Source organism: Pezoporus occidentalis, unplaced genomic scaffold (assembly GCF_034315485.1).
Source record: "Pezoporus occidentalis ecotype Australia unplaced genomic scaffold, CSIRO_AGI_Poc_V1 ctg98, whole genome shotgun sequence".
Classification (NCBI taxonomy): Eukaryota; Metazoa; Chordata; class Aves; order Psittaciformes; family Psittacidae; genus Pezoporus; species Pezoporus occidentalis.
The window spans coordinates 2,989,949-3,006,660 of NW_026916347.1; the positions used below are offsets into that span (position 1 = coordinate 2,989,949).

Here is a 16,712-nt window from a genome sequence, read left to right on the forward strand (position 1 = left end):
CAGTATCACAAATGGTATCACACATCTCTGGTGAAAGTAGGTATAATGTTGCAGATCATTCCAGGCTGACAATTCTACAAAACAAAAAAAAAAATGTAGCATGTCATTAGCTGAGAATAAAGCAGAGAAAAATCTTTTGTATCTCTCACTAGGCAGGGGTATGAAATGTGCAAGCCGTAATGTTTTTCATTGAGAAATCACTTTTTTGGCTTTTCCATGGACTGCACTCTCTAAAGCAGAAGTGTTTATGTGGTGACTCTCTGGTTTTGTTTACTAACACAGACTTACTTCACTGTTTACCCATACAAAACAGCAGATGATTAGCACCCACATTCCAGAGAATTTGCTGTACCAGGGCACCAGGCCAATTCCAGTGAGTACAGAGCCCCTGGGCTGACTACAATTAGTTCAGTGGTTAGGCAGAGGTCTTCAAACACACTGTGTTTTCAGAGAGTTCATGGAAATGGCTTAGAAGAAGCAAGAAATCTTGTTACCATCCTCTCTGACTCAAAGTTTACACATTTTCAAATCTAATTCAATACCTGAGAGCCCTTACATAAGCAGGCTAATTCAGAGCGAACTGGTCTTTGCAAGTTGTGGTGTTCACGGAACAACAGATTTAGGAATGTATGTTTGAGGTTAAACACACACCTTTCAGATCACTTTTATTTTTATTCTAAGATTACCTAACAAAGAAGAATTGACCCTGAGCAATATGCAAACAGCAGTTCAGAAAACAAGTGGCAGATGTGGAATCAGTGACCACACCAGCTTCCGTGCAAGCCAGAGCTGCAGAGACCATGTTCATGGGTAGGAAGTGTTGCGAGAAACTTGATTTTAACTCCCTTCATCTCAAAATAATGTGGCCACAGCAGTCCCCAACACAGGCAGCAGTACAGAACAAGATCTGTCACAGCCTCAGGGGACAAGAATCCCCCAGGTCCTTGCTAAGTATCTTACCCACAGGTTAGACGCCTCTTTACCTCTCCTCCAAGATGCAATTTAGTCATTCAGAATGTCATGCAAAGGTGCTGTTTATCATAAAATAACTCCACTCCTTAAATACTGCCAAATCAGCACTTAAACATGCTCTCTCATACGTCCAGACATCACACAGCACTCTACTGCTGCTCCTTTTATTGGCAAAGGTTTCTGCCAGTCAATCACTCTGCTAGTGGAGACAGACTAGGAACTGCAACAGAAGACACAATCAAGGCAGTCAAAGTGGAGGTAAGTTGCTTGTACATATGCATTCATATATAGTTTTCTCTGCCACCTTTCTCCATAAAGATGTGCAGCCTTGCTTTTGTGCAGTTGCAAGTCAGAGTAGACAGCCTGCATCTTTTCTGATTTACAAGCCTGATGCTATGCATCAAAGTGCGTGTTTGATAAAGTTGAGAAGAAGACGTCTTTGCCCTGGGCAAACAGGAAAAAGGAGTATCTGATGGTTTAATTTTTTTCTAATGGTTGGGTTTTTTCCTAAGGATGGCACTGTGGATGCGTGATAATCTCAGTATTGAAAGCATGTGCATAAATAGGACATTTTGCTCTCATAGTTCCAATTGCATGTAAGCTTTCCTTGTAATTTAACCAGGAGATTCTGACGTTTGCTAGCCACATTAACTGCACTGGTGCTTTTCTGTTCCATTTACAGCGTATGTGAAAAAAAAAATAAAACTCTCTCAATAGTACACTGATGAATTTTTAGAAGATTAAAAGCCTATTTTCATTAAATACTAACAATCTCCAGAAACGGCATTTTGAGTGCGCCTTTCCAATCTCTCGCTTTATATTTTTATTCTTTTTTTTTTTTTAATAAAATTTTTCAGTTAATTCTAGTTTGTCATAGTAAATGCTGCTCTTGCTGTTTCATTACATAAAAAGACTAGATTGTTCTTCAAGGCTCCTACAGTCAAGAATTTGCCACTGAAATTAATGAGACATCATGTGCCAAGCCTTGGAGTTAATTGGCGCACTCTGATTTAAAAAGCATTCATCTGAAAGTGTGTCAAAACATGTCAGCTAAGTCAGGTGACAATATAGTATATAGAAAAAAATACGCCCTAAAAAGGCTGCAATTTAGCTACCCTATTGCCGTCCAAAAACAAACTGTGACTTAAGCTGAACGTTTTGGTTTTGTTCTCAAACATTGTTCCACATGTAGAAATAGAGGAACAGGTTTTACTTCTGTTTGAACTGAATAAAACAGCAGAAAGCAGTGGAATATCAAGTATAAAATTGTGCTTCCAGAGCACAATGCTATTCTATATGACAATAATTGAAGTCTTCTCCTACCAAGTGGGGGGACCTGAATATATCCAGTTTTGGTTTAATCCAAATGTTCCAGTGACTCAAGGGTTATGACAGATTTAATCAAAAATGTAAAGAACTGAGAACTCTCTCCTTCATGAAGAAGTTCAAAGAAAACAAAACCTTAGGCTATCCATTTCAGGCTCTCAAAATCTTAAAAATCTTCCCCATGATATGGTCTTATAAGACACTCTGGTTTTATGACCTGTTTCCTCTATGCTGATTACAGAGGTGGATACAGCCAAAAAGCAGATCATTAAGTAAAATGCATTTTGAGATTTCTATTCAGAAGAGCTACCGTGTGACCATTAGTCAATCCATAAAAAAACATGAAAATGCAATCTTTTCTTCAGGTGGCCAATACACAGATTTACAATAGGGAAGACTATACGTGAGAGAGAAAGGAAGGAACTTATGACACAAATTAGCACCAGTATTATACAAGCATATTGCCCCAGGTTGGTTCCACATCCTCTCGGAGCCTTTGATGCGATCCTGGTCCTTGTTGAATGGGGTGAGCTGCAGGCAGTCCCTCCTCACTTATTCTGGCAGGTGCTCGGGGAACAGACCATGGGCAACCTTCAGAAGCCTCCCCACTTGGTTTTTCCTGTGGAATTCCATGCCATTCCTAATGCAGACAACCCTACATGTGCTCTTTCACTCAGCCCCAAGATGTGGTGCCTCCTCATGCTGCTCTGCTCTCAAGCAATTGCCTTTTCAGCAGGATTCACAACAACACCCTCCACTCTGAACTCAGACAAAAGCCAGTTCAGGAAGCCTCATGACCCTGAATCCTTTATGAATGTTGTAAGTTTGGTCACTTTTCTCCCTTTCTTTCTAAAGTGTCTCTCCCAATACCACTACCCCACCCACAGTACCAGTGAGGAGGTTAAAAGTAGCTCCAGCAACATGAGAGGGAGCACTAGCCTAAAAGCCAGTGCTAGCACCTTGATGTTTCCATCCAAACAGTCTGAGCTGCCAGAGAAAAGAATTCCTTTGCTGCGGAGGCAAAGGCTGGTTTCTAGTCTCAAAGTAAGCAAAGCCCCCCCTTTCTGTAACAACTTGCGTAGTGGCAATGTACGATGAATTCCTCCTTCAAGCAGCAGATTGGCATTACACAAAGTAATACAAGACCCATTGCTCTGAATCATCAAAGATTTCCTCAGGTTAGTGGCAGGAGTGTAATAGGTGGTGCTGTAAGTGAATTTGTAATAGGAGATCCACCCTATCTGGCTTGCCTAACCACACTTTGATAAGGAAGGATTGATTATGGACCAAAACCCACAGCTTTTGGCATTGTCTTATATCAACACTCCTATGTATTTAATTTATAGAATGGTATGATCTGTATCAGCCTTGCAAAACAGGACAAACTATCTCCCAAAAAGTTAGTCACTCAGTGCAGTCCTGTTTCATCCCATAATGTGCTGTCGAATACCAGACAACTACCACTTAAGCAGGACTGAAGAAGACTCTGGTGCATCTTTTTACAAGACCTGTAATAATCATTCTCAGCCATGGTCCCTGTGGCAGGGGCCTTGCACTGATGTCTCAGAACAGCCCACATCCACACTGCTCAGCTTGGTTACCCTCCAAAACAGGACAACCTGCATGTTCACAAACTCTCCTTTGGCTTCTCACAGAGTGAAATTATCAGATACCATGGATACCCCAGTGAGGAATATGAAGTTACTACAGAGGATGGGTACATCCTTAGTGTTTTCAGAATTCCTGCTGGGAGGAACAGCCGAAATACAGGTATGACACAGTCATAGGATGGAAGGAGGAAAAATAGGAGAAAGCCTGAGGGTCAACCCTTCTATGGGTCCCCCATCTTTCTCCTTTGCACATGCTGTGACATGTTCCACACCTTTCAGTCTCAGCAAGACCACCTAGTCAGGAATCTGGCCTGAATTTGGTGTACAGGTTAAAAAACTCCCGCAAAACCAGAATCTGCACCCCAGTTTTAACAGACATTACCTACTACAGCATAAGAAAACCCTCTTCTTTTTCAGGAAAAAAGCCTGCAATCTTGCTACACCATGGTACTTTAGGAGATTGTATTCACTGGATTTCTAACCTGCCTAACAGCAGCTTGGGCTTCATCCTCGCAGATGCTGGCTATGATGTCTGGTTGGGAAACAGCCGAGGAAACACCTGGTCTTTAAAACACAAGACACTTAAGCCCTGCCAGAAAGAGTTTTGGCAGTTCAGGTACTCCATGGAAAAAGAATCACTGAAGAAGGAAACTCTCAGGGGACCTCTCCCTTTCTGGTTATATGAAAAATATACCCTTCTTGATTATATGAAAACCATTATGGTTTCTGACTTCAAGTGGGATATGCATCATCTAAGGAGACTAGAGCAACAGATGCAGCCACTTCTGGTTAGGTCAGGGGGGACATAACAAGGTCTTGGCTGCATGATCTGGGCAGGCCCTTCTGGAATCACCATATACAGAAGCACATCTGCAAGCACACAGGTCACCTTTGTCCAAACACAGTGTTGGTTCCTTTGGGGAAAAGACTTTCAAAATTGGGACGCATTTGTAACTTTGAAGTCTCCCATACCATGTCCTGGGTGCAGACAGGAGAGGAGAGTCCTCAGCTCAGTGTACAAATCTGATCTAGCACAACTGATATCAGTTGAGAAATATTTTTTTGTAACCCATGCTGGTGAGAGCAATGATTACATTCACTTCTGCAAGACCCTCAGCTAAGAGACAAAACTAACACCTCCCTTACAGAGAGCGCAAGGCATCAGACAGCCTTGCAGTTCACTGTGTCCCTCTACCCCCTTCCCCAACTCAAGCAAGAGTGCAGACAAAGCATGAAACATCATCTTTAAATGAGTCCTGCTTGGTGCAATGAAGAAAAATTATATTCAGTAGCTCACATTGTAACAGCTAAATTATCTGATAGCTTGCTTTGTTTCTCCCCTGTAGCTTTGATGAGATAGGTAAATACGATGTTCGAGGAGAGCTGTACTTCATAATGAATAAAACCGGTCAGAAGGATGTATATTTTGTTGGTCACTCAGAGGCTGGAACTGCAGGTAATGTTAGGACTGCCTGGTCCAAAATGTTGGTAGTTAATGTTGGTATTTATGACATATATATATATGTATATATATGATCTACGAGCAGACATTGGGACTTATGCCATGGTGTGCTACTGCATTTTGCAAAAATAAACTCAGAAACAGGAGAAAATGTAAGTGGCTACATTCTTAGGGAATTCTTCTTTCTTCCCATATGTGTATTCTAAGGATCTTTTTCCAGAACAAATCATTTAGGCCAAAACATCCCCATCTTTGTCTTTAGATTCCTATGTTTTAGGCAACCAGTTAAAGTTCTCAGCGAATGCAGCAGTGGAGAAATATTCAGGAAACAGGATGTGATACATCCTTTTTGTTTTCTCTTCCTTTTTTCCTTCTCCATACTCCTTCTTTATGTGTGCATTCACTGTTACCTGGGTTTACTCTTAGTGACGAGTAAAAAACTCTGCTCTTAATCTTCAGATAATTGTTGTATTACTGTGTGTCAGTATAAATATATACAGTCTTTCAGAGACTGCAAGCTGAAAACCTCATTATTTTATTAGAGTTTGGGGAACTTCAGAAGGAATTTGCATTCAGAAAATCTGATTAAAGCAACTTCTCCCCCCAAGAATGGACTGAACACAATATTTTCAGTTCTGAGAAAACCAATACCTAGACATGCTCTAATGAACCTCTATCCTTAGAATGAACTCTGCCTCCCACATAAGTTTCAAGAATCAAACAGTTCCTTCAGGCCAGCAGCACAGAAATGGGCAACTGCCAATGGCCTGCTAATCTAGTCTCAATTTGCTGCCTACTGCTTTTTTATTTATTTATTTGATCTGTGGAGGTCTCTTTACTAACTTGACTTGTGTCTTCTGCTTTTGCAGGCTTTATAGCATTTGCCACTTATCCTGAATTGGCTCAAAGGGTTAAAGTGTTCTTCGCTTTGGGACCAGTAGTCACAACCACATACGGTACCAGCCCTCTGGTAACACTTACACGGTTTCCCCAGTTTCTGATCAAGGTATGACATTCCTCTTGCTAAAATACATAGTTGTCTGCTTTGTCTCTACTGAGCTCACTCAACCTAAACTGATTTTAAGGGGTGGCAAATTAAGAATTAATTCAGTCTATCAGACTGCTGACAGGGCTGGTAGACTTAAGACTTTGCACAGATCTAAGCTACAAGGCTTGACGCGATATCTCTTTTGCAACTACTTTCACCTAAGAGGCATACTTTCACCTTTTTTTGTTTAAATCAAATGTTTTTGAAGGAAACTCACAAATACCATAATCTAAATCTACTAAATCTATCCTTAAGCACTAGTAAAATCTACAAATGAAACACCTTATTTCTATTAGACACGCAGTTAATTTATGCTTATGAACATTTCCTTAAAGGGAAATACCTATTTCACACCTGAATCATAGAATCATAGAATAGTTGGGGTAATTTGCCAATTTAATAGAACATGGTGGGAATGGCGGAAATCCTGCATGCTATATAGTTTATGTCAAACTTCCAGAGCACATATTCTTTCTGCCCAAGTTGTACCCACTATGTGATATAGACCATCCAGCTCTACACCCTTCTCATTTGTCTGCTCCCTTTTTACTTAGCAACAACACTCACAGCACAGTTTGTGCACCTGCCTGGAAAAAATATTAGGGCAAAAAGGGATTTCCTAGACTTTGCAGTTATGAGTGCAACCAACTGCCCCTTCTCACTGAGGTCAGTGCACTAAAACAAGACAGATAGTGATCTGCAGAACTCATGTGTAATAATAAACAGCAGGAAGAACCTGTGGTGTGGTCTTGGGAAGAACACACTTATAGGATACTGGGATGGCAGTCAGTTTCAGCAATCTTAGTTAGGAGGTAAGGCTGTAGAGAAGAAGGAGTGACTTTTTTCTATGTGAAATAATCCTACAAGAAGAAGAAAAAGAAGGTTTGCATTTTTGCTTCCCTCAGTTATTCGCTGGCTGCAAAGGAGTTCTTCGCCAGAATGAACTGCTGAAACCACCTCTGGTATGGATGTGCGAATCTCTGGGAAAATTTTGTGGCAGTGTCTTAGGCTTCATAGCTGGGGACAAGGTACAAAATCTGAACACGGTAAGCATGTCCAAGAGCACCTTGATGCAAGTATAACTCATGTAATTTTAAAGGAAAACAATTTTTCTGCCTTATGGCTACATACAGTTCCAGAGGCATAGAGAAATGTGTTAGGGTTTTCAGGAAATGCCAACTAGGACCTCAGCTAGTGACAAGGTATACCACCTGGCACATTCAAATCACACAAGGAAGAAAGGCTGAATTCAGGATGGTTCCATCGTGCAATGATGTCCCTCAGTGTCCCATCTTATGGGGCTAAGCCAAAGAAAAACTTCACAGATACCAAAGCTTTTTAAAATGGAAAACTGGATGGAGAAAGATATCTTTTCTTTTGCACAGTTCATATTTTCCTTCCTAAATAGGAAGACATCCAGATCATCTGAACATAAAAGATTGTTTCCTTTTGGTTGTTACCCATCAAAACATTTTCAAACCTGTTTCTTCAAATTTTCTCCCAATGGCAAGATTTCATTCCTTTACGCTGGCCAATAGCTTTTTTCTTGCAGACATTCCACATGCCTGTTCTCCGATGGCCTTCCATCTCTCTTACTAAGACTGTTTAATAAGTGTTCCCATAAAAACCTCCCACGCATGTAGCCTCATTATGCTCAAGCAGACGATGTATTAACAATCTTTTACTGATTAAACACAGCACTAGGCATCATACAAACTGCAGAAACTGGAAAAAACAAAGGCCATACAGATTCCCCAAATCTTGTTTTCTGTATGACTGAGCACTAATGTGGAAAAGAAGCTCCCAAATGGATAAAATTCTATATGCTCATTCCTACTGTAATCTCACACGTTTCTCTCAATATTCTTTTTGATATTTAAAGAATATCATATTAAAATGGGGTTTAACACAGAAGCAGTATATTGCTCAGGTTCCTCACAGCTTTGTTCTGTCACAGCACTGGATTAATGCACTTATAACACTTCCGCTTTCTCTCCAGAGTCGAACAGATGTGTATGTAGGACATTACCCTGCTGGAACATCAGTACAGAACGCTCTTCATTGGCATCAGGTATAACTGCATACTGACACTCTTGCTACTGCTTTTTATGCAACCAACAGCCCACAAGGGAAGTCCAGAGAGGGTGGATTTGGGAAACTGCCCATTGCATCTTCTCACATGCTGCCACAAGCACCTGCCACAGGCAGCACTGTTTCCCATGGCACACCAGACCATCACCTGAATTGCCCCTTTGATAACAGGCCAGGGGATAAGCCAGACAAAGAAGGGATCCAGGTTAAGCTTTATTCCCAGAGAGTTAATTGCAGCCTGGCTCACCTCCCAGAGCCAGTTAACTACACAAACTCTTCTGCTGGCACAAGCAGCAAGTGGGGAACTGCCTCTTCTGCTCATCTTATGCCACTCTCAGAGCTAAGCTTGTCCTACCTGTGCTTCAAATCAGACAAGGGCAAAAGAGCACTGGCCCAGAAACACATGACTGTATGTGCAGAGAACTGTGTTACTTCTGCCAACGCTTAAATACATGCATACTCCTGCACACACCCCTGACTAACATTCCCAGGATCCAGACCACTAGCACCCAGAGCCAGAAAAATAGAGACAAACCAACAGATTTCTAGCATATCTTCAGCTACTTAAAGGTTTGATTTAAAAAAATGCGCACATATTTCAGTAAAGCAGGTTAATCTTTCAGGTTTGTTTTTGGTTGGTTGGTTGTTTTTCCTTTTAGACATAGCACATTCAAGAAGACAACAGTTTAGTGTTGAGATAATCACAACTTTCACAAGAAGCCCAGAGTCTCTGTGTCAGGGTGTGTGCAGAGGTATCATATGTTACACTAGACTAGTTACAGCCCTGGTACATTTTGGTGTCACAAACAGGGACACCAACTACCAAGCTAAGATAGTCAAGCAAAATTTTAATAACAAAACATACCAAGGGTGGTGGCTGAGGACCAGGGCAGAAAGTTAGCAAGGGGAAAAGTGATGAAGCCATTCACCCTACATTTCATCCTCAGTACCCCTTGAATACTATTCACTGCCTGAGCCTTGGCTTCAATCACAGGTAAGAAAATTCCTCCTGCACTCTGGTCTGCCTCTTAACACTTTATCTGTCCTTGTTACAATATTAATAGGTAATATATGCAGACCAATTGCAAGCTTATGACTATGGCTCTAAGGAAAACATGAAGAAATATAACCAGGTAAGGCAATACAGTTTCCCTGAGAACTCATCCTCAGGTCCTGAAAAAAAATAACAGAAAAATTCACATTTCAGCACCTGTAGGTGATACAGGCAGAGGGAGAGAGTGTCTGAGGTAATGTTTCACCTGAATTTAATAGTCATAAAAGTCTATTCACAGAGAAGGCATAGGCAGGTCCTTGCAGACAGCTAAGGAAGTTTGGTTTGCCTGTTCTACTGATGCAGACATGTATTCAAAAACACTTCCAAAAGGCTAAGAGCCATAGCCAAGTCCTAGAACTGGATGAATATGGAGCTCTTCACTGCCCCAAAAATCCTCAAGGTCAGACTTTCACTTATGGGAAGAAATGAATCTCACAGCTAAAAGTGGGTATGCATACCTTGGTGTGGGGAAGCTATTTACTGCAAAGATAAAACAGAAGGGATGATTCAGTACTGCTGTGATGAACTAATATATCCTGTATAGAAAAAAGGAAAGAGACAAAACTTGGTCACTGGGCACTTTGGTTATTTCTTAGTCAACACTCAGAAATACTTCACTCCTGCAACACTGGTAACTTATCTGACAGCTTTTTTTAGATTTGATCTAATCAGTTGAACTACAGTGAGCATTTCTGAGTCAGGGCAAGTTATTTTATGGGTGGCACACTATTTTACAGGTGGAGAAAAACTCCAGAGGTTGCATCCACACGGGCTTTAAATACTGAAGTTTAAATTTTCAAGTGGCAATAGTCTATTCCCCATACTTTGGATGGTTAGGAAACTGCCCCCAAAAAGCAGTCCATGCAAAAAATAATAGAACCACCCTTAGATAATAGGGTTAAATTTAAAAGCATCTTGTGCATGGTCCCTTACCACCCTGTTGACTAATAGCCATCCTGCATTAAGTCATTTGCCTCATGTCTCAGAAGATCTCTATTCTACTTGTCCATGTTTTTTTGATTTCCTCTGTAATGATATTACTCCATCAGTATCAACATTGTGATCTACAGTGTCAAGTGAAGTCTGCTCTAATACAACTGAAAGTCTTTCACTCCCTGCCCCATAAAAGCATGCAGAGGACCCTATATAAGCCAAACACAGGACACATAAGAACAGTTACTCTGCAGTCCTTGCCTGATAAACACACTGCTCTTTCCATATACCCACCTCTTTAGTACACAAGTAGGTGTCAATTCATAGCTGTATATTAAGGAAAGACCTAGAAACAGAATGGATTGTTCCTTTTCGTGGGAAGCAGGGAATGGTGTTAGGGAAATAGACACTAAGAGGGTGGTCTTCATCCTTACTGTTTTATTGCACTGAGTACAGAAGGGAAAGAGAGGTGCTTGCACAGAATTCTTTCTCTAAACACAACCCCTGCTATAACAGCATTCACTCAAGTCTCCTCCCTTTCTTACAGCCTACTCCTCCTGTGTACAAGATAGAGGAAATAAACACCCCAATTGCTGTCTGGAGTGGTGGACGGGACAAATTTGCAGATCCGAAAGACACGGCAAAGCTGCTTCCTCGGATTAAAAATCTCATTTATCATGAGCATTTTCCTTCTTGGGGCCATCTTAGTTTCATCTGGGGCCTTGATGCACCTCAGAAAATGTATCGAAAAATCATTGAACTGCTAGAAAAATATCCTTAAAGCTTCACACACAGGGAATTCAATCACTCAGTAAAAACCCCCAAAGATTTCTGTTTAGTGGTAGAATACGGGTATAGGGATTGGTATAGGTATTTACAAGCCACTGCTGGTTGGTTTGCGACTTTCTAACATTGTTTTCCATGGTGTTACATTATCTTGGTGACTGCAGTCTCTCTGAAGAAGTTGAGGTACATGGGGATGACCACTGAAATTACAAACATACTAGAAGGAATACTTCATGAATTACTTCGTTTGGAAGATTTTTAGGACTGATTTTATTACAACTCAGATTTCATTTTTTTTTCCCCTGTACATCAATACCACATATTACACCAGAGACAGAGGCGTTATCCCATGAAAACTCCAAACTGGAAGAAGTTTTTTCTCTGCTGAAGTACTACTGATCTTTGCTTAAATTAAATCATCTATCCTTTTGACAGAGTGTTTTAACTGTTTTCCTCTCATCACATTATCAACAGCAGCAAGCCAGACCCAAAAGACCTTCATGTGTGAGATTACCCTGGTGTCTAAGCAGGCAGTAGCTGGCTTTAATGGCCCAAATGCCAAAGAATCCAACATCAGAAAACCTATGTCAGAGTGAAATCATCTGATGGTTGGACAGATGCAGAAGCTCACTTATCCTCACACTAATGGTTTGTTAGCTCCCTTACTACAAAAAGCACAACTGTCTTCACGCTCTTAACCTGGCAGCTGAGGAAATGCACACAAGGAATGACAGATCCACCTCAAGAGATGTTCCTGGCACTGTCAGTGAAGAAGTTAATTCAAGTTCTTCTGGCTTCTCAGTTCACTATGTTAGTGTGCTCACCTACAAGATTATTCCAGGAAGCAAAAAATCACATGAAAGGGATCATCATTTCAGGCTAAGACATGGTAGTTCTGCCACTATGGGTATTTCTGGGCAGGAGTTTAAACTCAGATTCCTCAATTAAGACTAGTGGCAAGTGAAAACCATTTGATGATAATCTGGGAGATAGATATAAATATATAAGCAAAACATGTTTGCCTAATGCAATATAGAAAACACATGCTAAGGAGATGACACACTTTCTCTAGCAACTTGTGGTACCACCAGAAACTGAGCTCACATCTTCTGGAGATGTTCCCAGTCCAAGACACAGAGATCATGAAGGGGCTGCACATTATTTATAAACCCCAGTTTCCTGACCATGCCATAGAACTCAGAACAGACCTAGCCCACCTCCACAATGTAGTAGGGCAAGCCTGGCACAGGCACATCAAACATTACACTCAATACAAACGTGAGCTTTAGGTCTGAAGGGAAGGGGAGCAGGGCCAGGAATTCCATCTTAGGTAAAGATGAAGCAAGAACCTCTTTGAACTGACTGGCAGCAAAGCCTCTACTTTCATTCACACTTCTGCAACACCACCCAACATTCAAACAAGATGCACATGATGAACCTAACAGCATGATAGTGTACAAAACATACGATGGAAGGGAGGGGAAACAAACAAAAAAAATCACAAAACCAACCTCCTACCCTCACCTTTTACCTGCCACAAAATGAGGGCTACCCATGAACCAAGTTGGAAACCCTGTGAACTATTGTTGGAGCAACCCCCGGGCACAGTTACAGGTTAAGCAAAGAAGAGATTCAGAGCAGCCCTGCGGAGAAGGACTTGATTGATGAGAAAATGAACATGAGCCAACTTCAGTGTGCGCTCACAGCCCAGAAAGCCAACCTTATCCTGGGCTGCATCAAAAGGAGCATGACCAGCAGGTCGAAGGAGGTGATCCTGCCCCTCTACTCTGCTCTCGTGAGACCTCACTTGGAGTACTGTGTGCAGTTCTGGTATCGCCCGAGACAGCCCCTGCCCTGTAGCTGTTGCACAGAGGTAGGGGACCAAAAAGACGACGAGGGTTGGAAGAGAGTTCCAGCTCGACGTCGTGGGAAACCCTCCCCCCTTCCTGCCCTGCTTCCCCAGGTGTCCCTCCGTAATAGGTTCGAGGCCCTGGATCTTGAAGGAGAGGTAGGTGAGAATGTGGGGCAAGGCCAGCCCACAAGGCCACATAGGAAAAGGTGGTCGACTTTGCACCTCAAGACTGCCTCTGTTAAGAAAGAAAGAAGGGTCATTGTAGTAGGGGATTCCCTTCTGAGAGGAACAGAGGGCCCGATATGCAGAGTTGACCCTCATCATAGGGAAGTGTGTAGTCTGCCTGGAGCCCGGATCAGGGATATCACCAGGGCGCTCCCCAACCTGGTGCACCCGACAGACTACTACCCGCTGCTGGTCTTCCAGACAGGTGGGGAGGAAGCTGCTTCCCGCAGTCTGAGGGGGATGAAGAAAGACTACAGGGCCTTGGGGCGGATGGTGAAAGAGTCTGGGGCTCAAGTGATCTTCTCCTCACTCCTTCCATCTTCCACTGATGATGTGGGAAGGAATGGGAAGATTCAGTTCATAAACGATTGGCTTCAAGACTGGTGCTACAAGGCAGGGCTTTGGATTCTTTGATAACAGCTGGTTTTATAGGGCACCAGTCTGGACAATGACAAGTGAGAAAGGTTTGTCTCACAGAGGCAAAAGGATGCTGGGGCACGAATTAGCAGGGCTCATTTGGAGAGCTTTAAACTAGATTTGAAGGGGGATGGGGTTGTAGCTGGGCTTGCCCCAGTGGGGCAGCGCTCCAGAATTGATGAAGACTGGGAGGCCTCCTATAATCCTAGGGTGAAATCGGTGTGCTCAGCTCGCTCCCTGAAATGTCTGTACACCAATGCGCACAGCATGGGAAATAAGCAGGAGGAGTTGGAAACCTGTGTTAAGTCAGGAGACTATGATCTGGTGGCAATTACAGAGACATGGTGGGACAGCTCACATGACTGGAATATAGTCATGGAGGGCTATGTCCTTTTCAGGAAAGACAGGCCAGCCAGGAAGGGTGGTGGGGTTGCTCTTTATGTGCGGGAGGAACTACAATGCACTGAGTTCTGTCTGGGGACAGATGATGAGCGAGTTGAGAGTCTGTGGGTGAGAATTAAGGGGCAGGCTGGCAGGGGCGATACTGTTGTAGGTGTCTGTTACAGACCACCGGATCAGGGTGAGGAAGTTGACGAGGCCTTCTACAGGCAGCTGAGAGCGGCCTCACAGTCACAGGCCGTGGTCGTCGTGGGGGATTTTAACTTCCCTGATGTTTGCTGGAAGGACCACTCGGCAACCCAGCCGCAGTCCAGGAGGTTCCTCCAGTGTATGGATGGTAACTTCCTCCTGCAAATGGTGGATGAGCCGACCAGGAGAGGAGCGCTGCTGGATCTCATCCTCACTAACAAGGAGGATCTGGTTGAAGCAGTAAGGGTTGAGGGCTGCCTTGGTTGCAGCGACCACGAGATGGTGGAGTTCAGGATCTTGTGTGGTAGGACTAGGAGAATATCAAGTAGAATTGCAACCCTGGACTTTAGCAGGGCAAACTTTGGCCTTTTCAAGCAATTGCTAGGGGAAATCCCATGGGCAAGGCTGCTTGAAGGTAAAGGGGCCCAAGATAGTTGGTTGACATTCAAGGACTGCTTTTTCCATGCTCAAGATCAGAGCATCCCGACACGTAGGAAGTCAAGGAAGAGGGCCAAGAGACCTGTGTGGCTAAATAGGGAATTGCTGGGTATGCTCAAGTGGAAGAGGAGAGTTTACAGGTCATGGAAGGAGGGGCTGGCCACTTGGGAGGAATATAAGGCTGCTGCTAGAGGATGTAGGAAGACAGCTAGGAGGACTAAGGCATCCTTAGAATTAAACCTGGTGAGAAGGGTCAAGGACAGCAAAAAGAGCTTTTTCAAATACATGGCAGACAAAACTAACACCAGAGGCAATGTAGGCCCACTGATGAACGGGATGGGTGCCCTGGTGACAGAAGATACAGAGATGGCAGAGTTACTGAATGCCTTCTTTGTCTCTGTCTACTCTGCTGCAGGCAGTCCTGAAGAGCCCTATACCCCGGAGACCTTAGATGAAGTCAGGTCGAAGGAGCGGTTTGCCTTAGTCGATGAGGAATGGGTTAGAGATCAGTTGAGCAATCTGGACATCCATAAATCCATGGGTCCAGACGGGATGCACCCGCGGGTGCTGAGGGAACTGGCAGAAGTCATTGCTAGACCGCTCTCCATCATCTTTACCAAGTCTTGGGAAACGGGAGAGGTGCCTGAGGACTGGAGGAAAGCAAATGTCACCCCAGTCTTCAAAAAGGGCAAGAAGGAGGACCCGGGTAACTATAGACCGGTCAGCCTCACCTCCATCCCTGGGAAAGTGATGGAACACCTTATCCTTGGTGCCATCTTAAGGCATATCAAGGATAAGAGGGTTATGAGGGGCAGTCAACATGGCTTCACCAGGGGGAAATCATGTTTGACCAATCTCTTAGCCTTTTATGAGGAAATAACACGGTGGATGGATGATGGCAGAGCGGTGGATGTGGTCTACCTTGACTTCAGCAAAGCATTTGACACGGTCTCCCACAGCATCCTCACGGCTAAATTGAGGAAGTGTGGACTGGATGATCAGGTAGTGAGGTGGACTGCGAACTGGCTGAAGGAGAGAAGCCAGAGAGTTGTAGTCTATGGGGCTGAGTCTAGTTGGAGGCCTGTATCTAGTGGAGTGCCTCAAGGGTCAGTACTGGGACCGGTATTATTTAATATATTCATCAACGATTTAGATGAGGGAATTGAGTGTACTATCAGCAAGTTTGCTGATGACACTAAGCTGGGAGGAGTGGCTGACACGCCAGAAGGCTGTGCTGCCATCCAGCGAGACCTGGACAGGCTGGAGAGTTGGGCAGGGAATAACTTGATGAAATATAACAAGGGAAAGTGTAGAGTCCTGCATCTGGGCAGGAACAACCCCAGGTTCCAGTATAGGTTGGGGAACGACCTGCTAGAGAGCAGTGTAGGGGAGAGGGACCTGGGGGTCCTAGTGGACGACAGGATGACCATGAGCCAACACTGTGCCCTTGTGACTAAAAAGGCCAATGGCATCCTGGGGTGTATTAGAAGGGGGGTGGTTAGTAGGTCGAGAGAGGTCCTCCTTCCCCTCTACTCTGCCCTGGTGAGACCCCATCTGGAATATTGGGTCCAGTTCTGGGCCCCTCAGTTCAAGAAGGACAGGGAGCTGCTGGAGAGAGTCCAGCGCAGGGCAACAAAGATGATTAAAGGAGTGGAGCATCTCCCTTATGAGGAAAGACTGAGGGAGCTGGGTCTCTATAGTTTGGAGAAGAGGAGACTGAGGGGTGACCTTATAAGTGTCTATAAATATATAAAGGGGGAGTGTCACGAGGATGGAGCCAGGCTCTACTCAGTGGCAAACAATGATAGGACAAGGGGTAATGGGTGCAAACTGGAACACAAGAGGTTCCACTTAAACTTGAGAAGAAACTTCTTCTCAGTGAGGGTGACGGAACACTGGAACAGGCTGCC

The 16,712-nt window shown here is 43.6% G+C and overlaps 3 protein-coding genes across 4 annotated transcripts in view; 1 reads left to right on the plus strand and 2 right to left on the minus strand.

Moving 5' to 3' along the window:
• The window catches only part of ANKRD22 (ankyrin repeat domain 22), a 34,278-nt gene that overhangs the window by 14,953 nt on the left and 2,613 nt on the right, over positions 1–16,712 (minus strand). The window lies entirely within an intron of this gene.
• LOC134157615 (dapper homolog 3-like) overlaps positions 1–16,712 on the minus strand; it is a 20,621-nt gene continuing 3,909 nt past the window's right edge. Inside the window, exon 3 of the mRNA XM_062606731.1 lies at positions 1–74. The gene's annotated coding sequence lies outside the window, so the exon portion shown is untranslated. The remainder of the gene's footprint in view (positions 75–16,712) is intronic.
• Positions 2,980–11,159, plus strand: LOC134157650 (lysosomal acid lipase/cholesteryl ester hydrolase-like). Its single transcript, XM_062606842.1, has 10 exons — positions 2,980–3,117; positions 3,954–4,068; positions 4,326–4,524; positions 5,255–5,364; positions 6,240–6,376; positions 7,324–7,464; positions 8,418–8,489; positions 9,574–9,655; positions 9,817–9,963; positions 11,044–11,159. Exons 1-10 carry the CDS (start codon positions 2,983–2,985, stop codon positions 11,157–11,159), a joined length of 1,254 nt encoding a protein of 417 aa, XP_062462826.1. The 5' UTR covers positions 2,980–2,982.